This window comes from Spermophilus citellus (genome assembly GCF_964194105.1).
Source record: "Spermophilus citellus genome assembly, chromosome: 1".
NCBI lineage: Eukaryota > Metazoa > Chordata > Mammalia > Rodentia > Sciuridae > Spermophilus > Spermophilus citellus.
In genome coordinates this window covers 276,615,626-276,634,809 of record NC_138182.1, presented here as the reverse complement: position 1 = coordinate 276,634,809, position 19,184 = coordinate 276,615,626, and the positions used below count along the sequence as shown (strand labels likewise).

Here is a 19,184-nt window from a genome sequence, read left to right as displayed (position 1 = left end):
AGTCAATTTCATATAGTTTTATTTCCTATAAGAAATATTTTGGAAAGAATACTAGCTTAGAGGCAAGGAAACTGGGTTCTAAACTCATCCTGACTGCTTATATCTGTGTGCCATTAGAAATCATTTAGCAACTCTGAACCACAGTTTTCCAACCCTTAAATTGAGGCTCTTATTTAAAATTGTTTCTACTGTTTTTTTCCACCTCTACAATGCAATGCTTGCCTGATAATACATTTTATATTATCCTATCTTTAAGCTACAATGAGTATGAAATACATTTCATTCATATTAAAGGTCCCCTTTACAATATGTCTTTGAGGCTGCCAGAGAAAAACCACAAGTCACATTTAGAGGGAAACCAATTTGGACTTCAGCTGATTTTTCAACCCACACTCTTAAAGCTAGGAGGCTTTGGAATAATACATACTGTGTTCTGAAAAAAAATAGATGCCAGCCAATAATACTATAATACCCTGCAAAATTAAGCTTCAGAATTGACAATGAAATAAAAACCTTCCATAGTAACAAAGTTAAAAGAATTTACAACTACAAAGACCACATGGCAAAACATTCTCAATGAAATATTTCATGAAGAAAAAATAAAAAATAAAACTGGAAATTAGCAAAAAGAGAAGCTACACTAGAATAATAGTCAATCAAAAGAGAAACTAACTCAAAAAACAGAAATAATTCAAAATGACAGGGAATAAGAATCATTTCTCAATAATAACATTGAACGTAAATGGCCTAAACTAATCAATCAAAAGACAGACTAGCATATTGGATTTAAAAACAAGACCAAACATTATGCTGCTTCCAAGAGATTCACTTTATAGGCAAAGACATTCTTAGACCAAAGATAAAGAATAGGGAAAAAAACTTGCCATTCACATGGGTTTCTATTCTCATACCTGATAAAGTAGACCTCAACTTAAAATTAATTAGAAGGGACAAAGAAGGCCATTTAATACTGCTTCAACAAAATATAATAATCTTAAAAATTTATGCCCTCCAAAATGGAGCATCTACATACATCAAACAAACTCAAATCTCTAGAGTCGAATATATTACAACACAACAATACTGGGTGACTTCAACACTCCTCTCTCATCAATTGATAGATCTTCAAAACAAAAATTAAGTAAAGAAGCTATAGGACTAAAAAATACAATTAACAATTTAGATTTAACAGACATACATAGAATATTTCATCCATCAATGACTTACGATACTTTCTTCTCAGCAGCACATGGATCATTTTCTAAAATAGGCCATATCTTAGGCCACAAGGCAACTCTTAGCAAATAGAAAAAAAATACAAAGCAATGAAATTAAGGAATTTGCTGGATGGAACTGGAGAATATCTTGCTAAGTGAAATAAGCCGGTCCCCAAATTCAAAGTCTAAATGTTCTCTGATATGTGGATATTAATCCACAACAAGGGAGGGGAAGAGGGGAAGAAGCTCATTGGATTAGATAAAAGGAAATAAAGTGAAGGGAGTAGGGAGGGGAAGAGGAAGGACAGTAGAATTAATCAGACGTAACTTTCCTAGCCTTGTATTGAATACTCAACCAGGATAACTTCACATCATTTACGACCATAAGAATAGGATCCTAATTAGAATAAGTTATAATCCATGTATGTGTAATATGCCAAAATACATTCTACAGTCATGCATCTCTAAAAAGAACAAATAAAAATATTTTAACAAATTTGCCTTGAATCCAATTCCCAATCTGTGAAGCAGAACAAAAGGGAGGGGTGATTCAGCAATAATTCTTCACTCTACTGCCTGTCCCCAACCAGGTACTCATCAACTATTCTTGAGTATACAACACCTGGCAAATTAAACAAGTAGCCACTGTTGAGCCAAAGGCATTCAGAAGGTACAGTGAAAACCTACAGGTAAGACAAGCCCTTGACAACACAAGCTATAAATAAAGCAGGTTCTACCTCATTAGTTCCAAGCATCAGACCTAGAGAAAGACCTAAGGAAGAAAGAGAGAGAATGAGAAAAAGCACCACAAGAGGTATCTAGAAGGGCCACGAAGGAAGAGTTGACCCAAAAATGAGGAGACAGGATGGAAGAGCTAGAATAGGGTGAGGAAGGTAAGGAAACAGAGACGGACTGCCTAAGTCTCCTGCAATGAGGAATGTGTGAGTGCATGGGTGTCCACTCCACCCAACTGAGCATACAACAAACGTTAAAGAGACTGCTTGCTTTTTAAACCCTTTGCAGTCATTTTGGGGAGAAAGATGAAATTGGATTAAACCACTAAAGAGAGCTGAAATACAGAGCCCTCATCTCTACTGTCAAGGCAACAGACATCACAGGAGGAGGATGCGGTCACAAGGGTTGGAGGCTGGTGGGCTTCCTGGAGTGAGACTTACTCTGGGCTATAAAAAGTGGGCAGAATTGGGCCATGAAAAGGTAAGAGCAGATGACATTGGATATAACAGGAAAGTATATGAAAAAAATCTGTCATTACCATGACTCAAAGACTATATTCCCTGCTCACCACAGAAGTACGAGGGAGGGGTTCAGATGTTCTCCTAGTCAAAGAATTCTGGAAAACACCCACACAAGGGCTTTTTTTTTTTTTTTTTTTTTGGTACCAGGGATTGAACTCAGGGGCATTCGACCACTGAGCCACATCCCCAGCCCTCTTTTCTATTTTATTTAAAGACAAGGTCTCACTGAGTTGCTTAGTACCTCACTTCTGCTGAGGCTGGCTTTGACCTAAGAATCCTCCTGTCTCAGCCTCCCAAGCCACCTGGACAAGAGCTCTTCTTGGAGACCCAGTGGCCATGCATATTAAAGGCTCTACAAAGTCCTCCAGAGAAGAAATCTGTCCAGCTACTAAGGTGGGCTTCCCAGATGTATTTGAGCCCAGATTCCACCTTTGCAACAAACCCGTACACATTCTGGGAAATTGTAACTATGGAATATACCACCTCACCTACATTTTCAAAATTATCATATCCCCCACTAAGGAAAAATGATGTTTCCTTCAACTTTTCCTACTTACAGTTCCCTGTTGTCCAGCTCTCTATTCCATACAAACCTCCACATCTTTCAAATCAGGGTCTGAAAACACACTGACCAACTAGCATCACAAGTTAAAAGACTCTAAAGATCCTTTAAATTCAAATGTCCGACAGTAAAAATAAATGAAAAATCATGGTTATCTATGGGAACAAATTTAATACTGAATATTTGCAGTTTTCAGTAGATTACTGAAAGTGTATACCTTGAAAAAATTTCTTATGGAACAGCTTTCAAGGAATTCTCATTGTTGAGAGCCACAGCAGAAGGGGCCCCAGCAAACTTCCAGCTGATTGCCTCACCGTGGCCCCAGCAAACTTCTAGCTGCCAGCTTATTGGCTCCTCCGCAGTGATGCTCATTGGGCTGTTTCCCCACCCTTTCAGACCACGGAGCTGCTCATTGGGGGACTCTTTTGGCTCCGCCCACACGACCCAGCCAATGGGCCTCAAGAGCAGGAGGAGTTGGGGGTGGAGAGGCTCATGGGAAGCTGGTGGTGGCAGTTGGGCTCTGAGCGAATTCCTGAAAAGCTCGTGTGGTGTGTGTTCTAAAAATAAAGTTCCTTTCTGCTTGATAAGTGGCTCGTGAATTGTGCCCAGCCAGACTGCAGCATCTCATCTCATTTATATCACCACATTGATAAGAAATTTCACAACAGATATTAAGAAATAAGCCTTTAAATCTGAGAAATAGTAACCATTTAGACGAACTTACTGATCTTTGTAAAAGTGTTTTCTAAATATGCCTCAATATTCAGCGATGTCCAGGTCAGTGCAGCCAAGCCTGGCTGGAGAGCTCTGTCCACTTTAGCCAAATGGGGGGCCATCAGTTGCTCAATGGCGGGGGGCATTTTTGACCTCACTCTCTGGTATTCAGACAGCATCATCTGCAATTAAATGGGTTTAAATCATCAAGTAACATCTCAACTTTATCATTTTATATAAAACGCTTACTTTTATTTTTATCAAACTCAGGGCTCTCATAGCCTGGCAGGGAAAAAGGTAAAAACAAAATAAGAAGAGAAAACATGGACTTTCTCTATAAATCACAAATCCTAATTCAATAAATTACAACCAAGGATGAAGAATTTAAGAAGCAGAATTTTTCAGTCCCTACCTAGACTATAAGGAAAGAAAAGTTTTGAGGTCAAGTAATTTTTCTAAACTGGGGCATCCTGCTCCTCTGAGCCTCTTCTGTGGACCACACTCATCATCAAAAGTGTCTGGATCATGGGAGTCCATTGCTGGGACTACAGGCCAAATTTCATGCAAGACCTAAAGCACAGGAGGAGAATCAGGAACCAGTATTATTTCAACAAGTGTTATGGCTTGTTTTAGTCAGCTTTTCACTGCTGCGACTAAAAGACCTGACCAGAACAATTATAGGGGAAGAAAAATTTATTTGGGGCTCACAGTTTCAGAGGTCTCAATCATAGACAGAAGACTCCATTCCTTGGGGCTCATGGCAGAAGAGTGTGGCAGAGAGAAGCAGGCAACATGTTGATCAGAAAGCAGAGAGAGAAAGAGAGACCACTCTCCAGAAACAAACATATACACCATAGCCACGGCCCCAGTAAACCACTTCCTCCAGCCACACCCACTCGCCTCCAGTTACCACCCAGTTAATCCCATCAGGGGTTAATTCACTGATTTGGTCAATATTATAACCCAATCATTTCTCCTCCAAACCTTCTTGCATTGTCTCACATGTAAGCTTTTTGGGGACACCACATCTAAACAATAACAGGGCTTTAATGTCATCTGAATGCCAAAGAGAAATGTACATCTCCAGTGCAGATCTCACTCCAAGGTTTAGACTCATATACAGCAAGAGCCTACCCAGAGGGCTGCGGATATAGCTCAGCTGGTAGAGTGCTTGCCTTGCATGCACAAGGCCCTGGGTTGGATCCCCAGCACCACACAAAAGAAAAAGAAAGAAAAAGAGCCTAAACAGTCTCCCCCTTCATATCTAACAGACATATTCAAACCTAACAGGTCCAAACTGAAAGGTAGTCCTTGCCCACAAACCTTCTCTGCCCACCGCATTCTCCAAGTCATGTGACAGCAAACTCCATCCTTTCTGCCCACTGGCCACAATTCAGGCAGCCTTAATTCCTCTCTTTGCCCACTGTCACTTACACCCATGCAGTTCTCCTGTCACACCATACTCAAAGGAGATCTGACACTCAGCTGAATTATTAGAAAGTTCCACCATTCTCTCCCTGCTTCCACCCGTGACTCTGAGACTCTAGGTTCTACTTAGCTACAGGGGTGAACCCTTAAAACACTAAGTCAGGTGATGTTACCCCTCTGCTGACATGATAAGATGTTCCCACCTAATTCAGGGCTCTACATCCTCATACAAAGACTTGGAGAGGTCCTTACTCTACGAAAACCTACTTAATCTTACTCCCCTTGCCTGTCTTATCTTCAGCCATTCTCCCCTCTCTCTGATCCCACCTACTGTCTCCCTTATTGATCCTTAGCCTCAGGATCTTTGCACCTTCTTCAAATAATTTCTCAGAGCACTTTATAGTTAGGCCTATCCTGACAAGCTACTTAAGACTGCAAACCACCACCAAAAGCCACTCATACATTCTGTGTCCTGCTCTATTTTTCCCATAGCACCTATCACTTTATACCAATACACTAAATAATTTACCAATTTATAATGTTCACTGCGGATTTTCTGCAACTTACAAAGGTGTGAAAATGAAAGATGTTCAATGGAAACCATACTTGGGACTTTTGAATTTTGATCTTTTCCTGGGCTAGTGATGTTCATTATGATTCATTCTTGAAATTTGATTCATTCTTGACTTTGTTTAAAACAGGCTTTGTATTAGGTGGCTTTGACTGACTGTGAGCTAATGTAAGTGTGCTGAGCACATTTAAAGTAACTCAGCTACAATGTTCAATAGGTGTGTTCAATCATTCTCCACTTCAGATATTTTCAACTTACAATGGGTTTATTCAGACATAATCCCATGGTAAGTCCAAGAGTATCTGTATGTTATACCAGAACAAGAATCTTATCTGCTTTGTTTGTTAATGTGTCAAAAATGGTAGGTGGAACATAGGAGATGATTGATCGTTATTTCTCTTTTAACCAATTGGTAATTATTTAGAAAGTGCATTTGTGATCTGACACTTATGGATTTAAGTTCTTTATTGAAAAATTAACTGTGGTATTAGGTTGAACTAAATCAACTTAGTTGACATATATATTTTTTTCCATGTTACCATTTTTAAATAATTAAATATTTATAGTATTTCCAGCATAGCTTTCAGGATAATGTCAATATTAATAACCATTAAAATAATAAAGTGATTTTAATGTGCTTCTTAAATAAAGTTATTTTTAAACCCACATTTGCAATGTAAAGATTAGCATTACCTTGATATTAGATTAATGTTTCCTAAAATGTTTTCCTTAAAGTTCTAAGTTCAAGACATTCTATAATAAAAATGATCCCTGCATGGATAAGTTTGAAAAACACCATATGCAATATTTCCTCTTGAATAGTCATGATTAATATTAATGTCCAGAGAAACCTGCCATTGGGTTATAAGAAGTACTGGGGGGCTTTGAGAATTTTGTTAAACCCAGCACTTCCCAAATGGGCTATATAAATCTTTCTTCATATAATACCTTGCCACAATTTCTATAATTCCCTTTCAATTTCCATGAAAGCCATTTTAGAAATCCTAGATTTGATTATTCAATTGTCGGTTACTCATATATTTCCTAAAGCTTTTATTCACTTTTATCCACCTTTGTTTCAGTGTCTGTCACTCATTCTATCTGGGAAACAGTCCTTAGAATCTGCCTCAGGCAGGTCTTCCATTTCTCATCTTTAATCCTTTAACCCCAGGAGGAATTACTCATCCATTTTCCAACCAAGAAACTGAGGTTTAGAAGGTAAAGTAATTTACCCAAAGATAATGGTTTGGATCCAGATCAAACTGGCTTCCAAATATGAACCATCAGCCACTACTAGCTCATCTCCTTCTAACTTCAACTGTCTTCCAAGGAGTTGAGGAAGAAGACAAACTCAGTACTTTGGCATATCAGCAGAAGCCCAAAAACTCTGTTGAGCATTCAGCACCAAAACTCTGCAACTGTGGGGGGTGTTTAGAGGGTGCCCAAAATATGCCAATAAATCTGCTCATGTTGAGCAGGAACCTTTAATTCTTTCAACCTCCATAATAAATGTGTACCAGATCATAATTTATTTGTTCAAATTTCTTTTACAACTGTTTTGGCTTTAGAACATTCTTGGTAAAGAAGAAGGAGGAAGAGGAGGAGGAGGAGGGGGAGGAGGAGAAGGAGGAGGAGGAGGAGAGAAGGAGGAGGAGGAGAAAGAGGAGGAGGAGGAAGAGGAGGAGGAGGAAGAGGAGGAGGAGGAAGTGGAGGAGGAGGAGGAAGAAGAAGAGGAGGAGGAGGAGGAAGAGGAGGAGGAGGAGGAAGAGGAGGAGGAAGAGGAGGAGGAAGAGGAGGAGGAAGAGGAGGAGGAAGAGGAGGAGGAAGAGAAGGAGGAGGAGGGGAGGAGGAGAAAGAGGAGGAGGAGGAAGAGGAGGAGGAGGAAGAGGAGGAAGAGGAGAAGGAATAGGAGGGGGAGGAGGAGGAAGAAGTAGTAGTAGCAGTAGTGGTGGTGGTGTCTATGCCTCTACCCTCCCTGGAATCTGGGTGGACTTATGGAGCCCAATAGGACACAACAGAAGTGATGCTGTGAGAATCAGGACATCCTGAAGACCACCTGCCTCCTCCTCATTCACTGCAACACTTGCCCTCAGTTGCTGTATAAGATACTCTACTGGCCACATCCTCCCTGCTGGAAGTCCATGGAGTCATGCACATAATCATCCCAACCCTGCTCAATCTCTTTAGCCAAAAACCCTTGAGATAAAATGAAGGGATGTTGAAATGTACCCTATTTGGGGATTATCTGTTACCAAAACAACTCCTCCATAGACAAAATCATCATCGGTGCTTTTATACTCATAAAAAAATTGGTTTCTTAGCCAGGCACAGTGGTGCACTCCTATACTTCCAGTGGCTTGGGAGGCTGAGGCAGGAGGATCATGAGTTCAAAGCCAGCCTCAGCAAAAGTGAGTTACTAAGCAACCCAGTGAGACCCTGTCTCTAAATAAAATACAAAATAGGGCTGAGGATGTGGCTCAGTGGTCAAGTGCCCCTGAGTTTAGTCCTCAGTACCTCCAGAAAAAAAATATATGGTTTCTTAATAAAAATATTTTCTTTGTAAATATGTAGATTGGCAAAATGATTTCCTAACACACCAAGAGGAATTTATAAGGAAATCCCAACAGGCTGACTAGTACTTCATGAGTACACACTCGAGGAAGGTCTGCCCATTGCTGATACTGACTTTTTGAATATAACATGAAGTTGTGGGTTCTGGGTTCTGTTAGTAGTTCTGCCACTTACCTGTGAAACCTTGGCTAAGCCCAGTTTGGTCATTTAGAAAATAAAATAATTATATACTATCTCACCTACCTAATATGATCATGGGAATGATCAAATGAAATAGTGAACATGAAAATGGCTTAACATGCAAAGCAAATGTGTGGCCCTCATGTGATGTTAACCATTATGATCTATTGATGACAGTTTCCATGTGAATGTTCCACAACCAGGGCTGCATCTCTGACCTGGTCTTTCTTGTCTTTGGGCAGCACCACCTGTCACTGGTAACCTGTTCCTCCCTCATGAGGTTTTTCTTGCCCCTGGTTTCCTTGACCCTTGTTTTCATCCCACCTCAAAGTCCACTCTGAAATCTTATTTGCTAATTTTTCCTCTTCTACCAGATGTGCTAATGTTGGAGCCACTGTTTGGTCCTGTGGCCCTGTCTATGTTCTCTCCCTAAGAATTCTATCCAGGAGAATGTCATTAAATAGCAACTATATTCTCCACCTCTCCAAACCATGCCTCCACTTTGACAGCTTCACTGGACTCTAGCTTTCCGTATCTAATAGCATGGATGACACCTCCCCTTGATGTCTAAAAACAATCTTGTCTTTGGGATGGGAACTACTGAGTCCCACCTACCTTCCAAAGTAGACTAGCTCAAGTCTTTGGCATCTTCACAAATGGCACTCACCATCAGAGCCACTGCAGTTAGACAGAATGTAACCTATACAATTCATGGTAGTCCCTACTTCAATTATCCTTGAGTTCCCTCTTACCCTGCCTGAGGCACAACTCCTTGATAGCTGATCAATTCTACTGCCATTCTAGCTCAAGCCTCCATCTTATCCATGCCAGATCTGTGGAGCAGTCCAGAAACGGTCTCCCCACTGACACTCTTGCTTCCTCGCCAGTTCTACTTTCCATCCAGTAGCAAAGATGACTTTTATTAAATGAGATCATGCCCTCTTCTCCAGCTCAAATTCTGTCAATGATTTTTCTGGTACATAAATTTATACAAGACCTGCAACATTCTGGTGCCATCCAACTCCGCAGGCTCATTCTCTGTCACTGTCCCTCACTGATTGCACTCTAGACATTCTGGTCATTTTCTGTCCTCCAACATGACACACCACCCAATTTTTTAAAATGTATTTCAGAACTATCCAGAAGAGGGAAAATTTAAAATACTATACCTTCATGTTACTGAAGTTCTTTTTGTATATATACCGTTTCCGGAAGAGGGCAGCTGCAAATGGTGACACTTCCAGACCCATCTGTGACATGCACTCTGTTTCTCTAAATAAGACTAATATCTGAGGATCAAAGTTCACAAACAACTCCCCGGTGTCTGGAGCCTTCACCAACAAAGAAGCTTTAAGACCTCTGTGAACTTCTCTGATCTGTGGGAAGAAGTCAGCATCATTATCATCAGAACGTTCAATGAACACCAAGAGCATCTCACTCAGCCACTCCTGGGGATCCAGGTTGCTAAGTGTTCTTGCAAGGACCTGAGCTTCCTGAATTAAAGGCAATGGGAATGCCTGCTTTTACCCGAAATTCTCTCTCAGAAATAACCTCCAGGTTCTTGGTGGTGATGGTGCATGGTTAATTCAATAAAATGTTTCTTTCATGACTCTCACACTTGCTAGAGAAGTAGACCATGTCGTGGTGGTGAGTTCCCAAAAGCCGTTCAGCTCCCTGATACCAGGCACCCTCATGCCTACTCAGTTACTCCTTCTATTGAAAGTTTCACAAACCCAACTAAACTCAGTTTTCAGTTACCTAGAAATACAATCAATATGGCTAAGACACACCACTTCCTGCCAATCTACAGGTAAATATTTGTAGGGGATAATTTGATTAGCCACTAAGATTGCCAAAAAATATATTTAAGACTTTGTCTAACAGACATACTGTTGTATAAGACACATTCAGGTCTTACCACATTTTACAAAGAAAGAAACCCTAACCTGTAGGGTAGAGAAACTCAGAAAGAGGATTTTCTCACAAAGGAGTTTACGAATAAAAATGGGTTTCTGATGCATGGTTTGTGATGCTTTCCAAACAGACAATTATATTCTTTCATGGGCTTGACTTAGAGTCAATCAAAGTGCTGTCTAAAATACCCTCAAATCCAGCTTCCCATAGGACTCTCCTGCCAATGCTACAGAAAAGCTCCGGAAGCTTTACCAGTAGAGACCACTTAAAGAGCATCTGTTTAGGGGCTCACCTGTTGAATCCATGCCCTGTGGTAGAGGACCTCAAACTCCAGGAGGACCTTGGCCAACCTGTTGTAACTGCGGATTATAGGCTTGGCCTCAGCTGTCCTCAGCACTGTCGGGTGCTGCTGGAAGAGCTGCATGGGTTGCTGGATCCTGTGGAAGAGTTGGCGGGCCCACAAGATCTTCCCTGCCATGGGGGGCTGGTCTCGAGCCAGAGGAGGGTCATACTTCTGCTTTGTGTAGAGCTCTGAAATCATACCAATGTCAGCCCCGTAACTCTCCAGGATCAGTCGGTATTTGTCATCGATACCAAGATTAGGTATATTTAATCTGATGAAAATGCAGAAAAGTAAAAGTTTGAATTAATGGGAAGATATCTACTAATCTTATTTATTAGCATTTATTTTAAAACATATGGTAATGGGAAAGACTAAAACAGTTGTGTAACATATTAAAAGAATTGAGATACTATCAATCCTTACAATGTAGGCAAAACTATTAACTTGGGAAGAATTTTTTCAAATTACTCCAACATTAGACATATTACTACAGGCAGTCACAAGGTACTTCAAAGCTGAGCATATTCTCTATTTGCAGAAATAAAGCAAAGCCTTAATCCTTCAGAGAATTAATCCTCCTAATCCTCTGAAGAACTTAAAACTGTGACTTTATGACTCAGGCTGTCAAAAGAGGCTTTTCTTTCCTTTAGAATATGAAGTAATAACAGTAATAATAATAATAATAGATAAACTATGCTCAAGTTACTCCAATTTTAGAAAATGGAACTTGGAAAATTATTTCAAATTGTTACCTCTCAAATTTCTTTAACATACTTAGAGCTTGATTTGTATTTTGAATCTTCTCAAATGTAACATCCATGAACTTCTGCAATTCATTCTAAAGTAGAATAAAACCTGATTATGGACAAATAATTAACATAGGGAATTGTATTTAGTAACAAGTGAAAAGAATTTTTGATTCCCTACAAATGTCTATAATAAAGGGCAAAATATAATGGAAAATTTGATGAACTTTAAAGAAAAATAAATGCCCAGAAGCCAGAAATAAAGAGACCTGGGAAGCAGAGTGGTCAGAGTTGGTAACATGGCAGGCTCCATGCACCTTGGATATAGGGGCAGGCCTTGGGACCTTCGTACAATATGGGGTGAGAACTCTGGGGTCCTAATACCCTCAACAAATCCTACAGCAAGCCAGGATCTATAAAATGCTGCTATCAAGTGCTTGGTAGGGAAGTATCTGTTTAAAAGTTGAGAAAGCTACATGAGGCTTGCCATTTACCCAGAGCCATGAAGAGGGAGAAGTCACCCTAGAATGGGGTCCCCCAACTTCCTCCACCAAGTGCTAGAGAGTAAATATTTTCAGCTTTGTGAAATACAAATCTATTTCACAACTGTTCACCTCTGCCACAGTGGTGTCAAAAAGTAGCCATAGGAAATGCCTTAAAAACAAACAGGCAGGGCAAGACTTGGCACTTGAGTGTGGTTTGCTGACCACTGCCAGGGGCAGCTAACCTCCCACCTGTGGCATATGAAGATAAGGGGCCCACATTCATGGTCCACATTGCATAAAAAGGATCCCCAAGAAATTCACACAGAAACTAGGTAACATCACTGAGAACCTTAGCCTAAGTAATGCAAAACCACTCCACGGGAACACTTCCAAAGCCTGAGGCATTAGGACTCCCACAGGAGAAAACAAATAACTGCTAAAGAAGACAAGCTCAGGGGCTGGGGATGTGGCTCAGGCGGTGGCGCGCATGCGTGCGGCCCGGGTTCGATCCTCAGCACCACATACCAATAAAGATGTTGTGTCCGCCCAGAACTAAAAAATAAAAAAATATTAAAAATTCTCTCTCTCTCTCTCTCTCACTCTCTCTCCTCTCTCAAAAAAAAAAAAAAAGACAAGCTCAAAAGCTTTTGTGAAAACAACATTAAAAAAAAAAGATCTTTAAGAGAGAAGCAGCTGAATGATGCACAAAGAGAATTCAGGCTAAGTCCTAGAGATGATGGAACAGTCGGAAAGGACTCTGAAATCAGGATGTTTAAAATGATTAAGGAGAAAAAGAAGAAGAAACAGGCCATAAAAAGATTAGGATAATAGAAAATAAGGGCTCTCCAATTTTAAAAAATAAGAGTTATACATAGAAAGGAGAAAATTATTCTATTCAATATACAACAGATATAAATAATATATACTTGAAAATAAAATTAATGAACTGCAAGAGAGTTCTAAAATAAATGCCCCAAAATGCTACAGAGAAATTAAAAATAGAAAATATCAAAAAAGAGGCACAGTAGAAATGGAAGTTAGAAAGAAGAAGGTATTAACTATTGCAACATAAAAAAGAACATATATTTATTGGAAGTTCTGGAAGAAGAGCCTAAAATATTTCAAATGATGACTGAGAATTTTCTACAATTAAAAAACAAAAACAACAAATTAGAAGTGGAGAAGTCCCACCAAACTCGAGGCTTTTGAAATCACACTTAAAACGCAGAGGTATCAAATATAAAGAGAAAAATAATACTTAAAGCAATCAGGAGAAAGAAAATTATTCATCAAGAAATAAATTTTCATAGAAAATACCTGATTGAGAAATATGCCAAAAGTCAATGAAACATGATTAGGTATAAAGAAAAATAACTTAGAAAGTAAAATTACATGTGAAGCCACACTGACATTAAATATCAAAGGCAACTTTGTAGGTTTGGGGGCAAACACCAGAGGAGGTTGCCATTGATAAACTCTTGATGAAGCAACCACTAAAGGATATATTTCTTTAACAATTATAAGGAACCCACAGAAAGAAGGAGAAGGAAGACCAGATGTAATAGCAAGCAAATAAATTTGCAAACATGATGGATATCTACATAGCTATTAAAAATAACAAAAAGACATTTGGAAAATTTAAAAGCAAAGTACAACTAAACTGCAATACAACAATAAGACAGAAATAAGAGGTGGATAGAATATCAAATAATTTTAAACATTGTGAAAAATATGCAGAAACAACTAAATATACATGTAGAACATTATTGACCTGAACCAATGAAAAAGGAGTAAAAGGAATAATAAAAATTAACCAACAAACTCACAACTACTAGGAAGGGAGTCTCAGCTATAAAATATATTCCAACCAGATGAAATTTTAAGGTGACATGCTCAAAATATGTAAGTAAAAAATAGTAGGAAATTAAAGAACAGAAAAATATTTCAGACAAATACTAAAAGAAAGTTGGAGTAGCACTATAAATAAAACACAAAATAGATTATAGGACAAAGAGCATCACTAGAGATAAAGACAACCATTACTGTTAATGGGAACAACTCCCCTGGAGATATAACAAGTCTAAGCCTATAAGATCCAACCCACAAACCAAAATATATAAAATAATCTGTGACATAGTAGTCACAATAGCTCAAGGAGATCAAAAACTGTTTGGTATTACAATGCATCTATCAGAATGGCCAAAGTCCAGAACACTGAAAATGGAAAATGCTGGGGAGAATTTGGAGTGACAGGAGCTCTACTATCATTCATAGCTGGTGAATATGCAAAATGGTGCAGACACATTCAATCTATGGTTTAGTAGATTTCTATAAAACTAAAAATATTCTTACTGTATAATTCAACATTTGTGCTCTTTGATATTTATCCAAAGGAGTTTAAAACTTACGTCCAGACAAAAACTTGCACACAGATGTTTATTGCAGCTTTGTTCACAGTTGCCAAAACTTGGAAGCAACTAACATCTTCCAGAAGGTGAATAATTAAATCAGTTGTGGGACTTCACAACTGAGTAATGGAATATAACTCTTAGAAATGACTTATCTAGCCATGAAAACACATGAAGGGAACATGAATGCATGAAACTAAGTGAAAGAAGAAAATCTGAAAAGGCCACAGGCTATCTGCTTCCAACTAAACTCCAGAAAAGGCAAAACCATGAAGACAATAAAATGGTCAATGTTTGCCAGAAGTTAGGACATTAAAAAGATAGTGATTGTCAAGAGAAGGAGGAATGAATGGGTGGATCCAGAGAATTTTTAGGGCAGTGCCAATACTTTGCATTTTTCTATAATTGGTGGATATATGTCAGTATACGTTTGTCCAAACCAAAAGAATGTACACCACCAACAGTGAATCTAATGTGGATGATGTACTTGGATGACAATGATGTGTCAACACAGAGTCATCAATTGTATTCATCTGATGAGGAACGTCAATAATGGGAGAAGTCACACAATGGGGCAGAGCAGGACCAGGGGATATATGGTAAACTTCTGGGCCTTCTCTCAATTTTTCTAAGAACCTAAAATTACTCCTTTAAAAAATATTTTTAAAGATACTTAATAAGAATAGAAAATATTTTAATAATACAATTAAAAGCTTGATATAGATATAAAGAACCCAAATCCCAACAGGAACACTACCCATTTCAGCACACACAGAACATTTGCAAAACTTAACAATGACCTAATGTCTCAGAGGACATCCAAGGAAACACCAAAACACTAATACAATATACTCCACATTCTCACATTCAACTACAAAAATTTAAGTCATAATAAAATTAGAGTCCAGCCAGGAGTGTGGCTCTGTGGTAGAGCTCTTGCCTAGCATGTGGGAAGCTCTGGGTTCTTTCCCAAGAACTGCAAAAAAAAAAAAATTAATAAAATAAGAGTTAATAAGCTATAATAAAAAACTAAATTACACGTTTTAGTAATTTATGAATTAACATCTATCCCATTTACTGGGAAAACACAAACACCTCCTTAGCATCCAGCATAGACTTTTTCCTGGGACCCTTCCTAACCCTAGCCAAGCAGAAGTATGAGACCGTTGTCCCTCAGGTGTATACCCTATCTTATTTGGTATAGCAACCATCTGACTCTCTGCATGTTTTGTAAGCCTGTCTTCCTTACAAGTTTCTGTAGGACTTGGTCTATATCTTTTTAGCTTTGAATCCTTGCTTTCTGGCACAGTATCAAAATATTGTTATTTTATAATGAGTCATTTTAGTTTGTAATCGAAATCCCCTCCCCTCTTTTGGGTGCTGTATTCATTCCTCTGTTCTAACTTAATATGCACTCACATTTCAATCATATCACTGCTTCCTGTCTGACTGTAAGTTTAGGAGGCAAATCTACCCACAGCATAGATGCCTAATACATCATTGTTATATAGTAAACACATGTTTCTTTGCAGTAAATCTATTTATTAACAAATGGGGCTAAGACATGATTCCTGCCCTCAAAGTGCTTACCATTAGCTACTGAAGTACCTCCCATGTGATCAAAAACCTTTGAGGAAACACAGATGAGGGCAGGACAAGTGGACACGGATTATGCAACATAAAATCAGGACCCACGCTGTACAAAGAAATCAGGATCTACTGCCCTTATGTTTGAATCAGACCCCAAAACATATCATTGTTTAAATTATTATAAGCACTGTATCTTCTCATCAAATGAAATGTCATAGACCTAATGGTTCAGAATTTTAATTCTAGAGCTAGCTTTCCCAGGTTTGACCCCAACCCTGCCACTTGTTATCTGTGACTTTGGGAAGACCACTTAACCTCATCATCCCCCAATTTCTTCCTCTGCAAAATGACAGTTATAGAGCACCCACTTCCTAGGGTTATTGTGATTATCAATTTACAAACACGAAGTGCTCAGGACAGCTCCTGGCACACAGTTAGCTAGCTTTGTGACAATTCCTTCTACTTTGAACTCACTCCTCCAACAATGCCTCCCAGCTCTTTTCCCCTTGACATGCACAACTTTAGTGCAAACGAAAAATTCTAGAAAGGAAGTAATAGAATGGTCATTTTCCTCTTAAAATCAGAAAGATATCTGTACCCTTGCACCTCACTGAGATAAAAGAAGTCTACACATTAAATATGGCAGACGCTACAGGTTATCTCCATTTCCTACTAGTTATCACCTTTCCTCATAGCAAACATTCCCAAGAACCCTACTGAGTCCTTCCCTTCTGTATTTACCACAGGATGCCACAGGCTTTGCACTCTGTTGGAACTAGCAAGCCCATACCCTGCCCCAGGAATCTGGAGCTGGAGTAGTCTTATGGTATGTTCTCAGAAGCTGATGATGGCCATGCTGCTCACAAGGGCTGTAGGTCAAGATGACTGTTCACAGTGAATAGTGGGGAGGGGAACGAGACCCCCAAGATCAAGTGGGGTCCTGGCATCATCCTGTCTAAGGTTTCCAAGGCCAGCAGCAGCCCTGCCTTTGGGACCTGCCAGACACCACGGAGGTCTGCTTAGGCTTCCTCTGAGCATAATCATTGCTATAAAGTAACAAACAAATGGAAGCAAATGTCTCCTTTCTAACAGCGACAGTGTTTCAAAGGAAGATGAAAGTTAACTTTCTAAGACCTAGGATGAAGACAAGCAGAAGTCTGTGATTATAGATCATTATCCAAAGCCATATTTATGACCCTTTAATCAACAAAATAGAGCCCTCAATTATTCATCTGAAATCACCAAATGCAGACGGAGGTTGCTATCGGTCACCTCTATGATGAAGACGCCTCTCTCTTCTGAATGGCTAATGATTAGCAGCATTACACAGAAAGGGAAAAATAAACATGCGGCTGTCAACAGGAATATTATTATACAACCTACATGAAGGTCATTAGTCTGCCTGCAAAACTCTTCATAATCCTGTGCAAAATCCATTTTCCGATGGTCTAAGAAATCATATTCCTTTTTCTTTATGGTTGCAACAATGTCCTGGAATATTATGAAAGAAATAAGACAACATTTTAATATTCTTGCATTACTTTACTAACTGTGACCCTTAAATGCAGAATCTACACAATCATTCCTAGGGAAAAGTATTTTAAAAGAAGCCTATTTCTGTAATTACTCACATTGCTTAGTGCTTATTGTTTTATAGGCAGTATAATTTACCATGCTGCATTTGAAGAAATCATTTGGAAAGCATTTTCATGAGTTTTATATTTTTGAAGAAAAAATATAAATTAAAAAACACATTTGAAAATTAGGAGAGATATTTTCTCTAAAAGTTACTTATTAATCACATCTGAAATAACAAAAACAAGTCAGTAGAATTGACAAAATTACTGTTTGTTAAATAATTTAAATCATCTCAGAATATAAATAAGGTTTTTACACAACACAAACAATATAGGAATAAATTGACTGGGTTCTAATATCTACTGATAAGATAACTACTACCCAAGCTTCAAGTGTCTTAAATAAAAACTCAAACCACAACCTACCACTTAAAAACTCTCTAAAATTAATTGCTTCCTACTGCCCTGCAAGGCTACAGTCTGTGACTGTGAAAGTACAAATTAAGCAATTCATCTCCTTGAAAATACTATCATCAGAGGTTTTGTTTGCACTGAATAATGAGCTATAGTGCTCTGTGATCACTCTTCACAGGTACTAAGCCATTCTCAAACCCAGGTGCCCACACTATTGACAGAGGCATATAATTTTTATGAAGAATACTGGGTCTCCTTCCATGATCTCATCTTCAAAGTCATTTCTACTTAATCATCAATTCAAATCTCTCAATAGACAAAGGTGTATAAACTACATAATTTCTTGAATCAAGTTTACAAGTTAAAACAACCTACTTCTTCATCCTGTGTAACTACAAAATCAGTTACTTTTAGAAATTTTGCATCTGAAAAAATGGAAAAGATATGTTATAACATCTTATTGTAGTAATTTAAAAGATTTAAATTACTACTTAGTGTAGTTATTTTAAAAGATTTGGACCAGAGGAAATCCTGCTCTATGATTAGATCTAATGATTGCTTAAGAATATTAAGTTAAATAAGTGAACTAATGTGACCTTTAAATTAATCAAACTCAGTCTGTTTAATAATTTACTCGATAGATAGTTATTGCACACCCATTTTGTGCCAGTAAACTCTGAAGACACAGGAATAAACAGAGCTGACAAATAACCCTGACCTCATCTAGCCACATACTTGGTGGAGACAGGGAGTTGGAATATATAGAGATCACAATTAAACAAAGACTATCAGCTCTGACCAGGAAAAATGGGTAATGTCACTTAAAGTAATGAAACAGAGGTCAAGCTAAATGTCACTGAAAGGGTGATTTAAGTCAAGCTGTAGGGGCCAAAGAGGAAACAACCATGAGATTATCCAGAGGCAGAACTTTCCAGAAAAAAAAAAAATTAAAAGGCTCTGCAAGCCCTGAGTGGACTGACCTTGCCTGCCCTGGGTCTGAAGACGATGCAATAAGACGAGGAGCAGGGGAAGGGGGCAAAGGGGTGGGCAGGGTCTTACCAGCCAGGCAGAGAGCATGAGATTCATTCCCCCGATGCCATTTTGAGCTTCTGATGTTGGCCCTGCTTCATGAAACTCTCACTTTATGCTTTCATGAACCATCTACGTTTTATCTCACTACCGTCTGGTGTATCCATTTTAATCAGTAT

General features: G+C 38.7%; 1 protein-coding gene across 1 annotated transcript in view; it reads right to left on the bottom strand.

Moving 5' to 3' along the window:
• Positions 1-19,184, bottom strand: part of DNAH5 (dynein axonemal heavy chain 5) — a gene marked incomplete at its 5' end in the record, with an annotated part of 237,371 nt that overhangs the window by 180,681 nt on the left and 37,506 nt on the right. Inside the window, 5 exons of the mRNA XM_081288458.1 lie at positions 3,760-3,931; positions 9,669-9,875; positions 10,706-11,027; positions 11,509-11,594; positions 17,369-17,476. Of these exons, the coding sequence (XP_081144584.1) occupies positions 3,760-3,931; positions 9,669-9,875; positions 10,706-11,027; positions 11,509-11,594; positions 17,369-17,476 (895 nt within the window). The remainder of the gene's footprint in view (positions 1-3,759; positions 3,932-9,668; positions 9,876-10,705; positions 11,028-11,508; positions 11,595-17,368; positions 17,477-19,184) is intronic.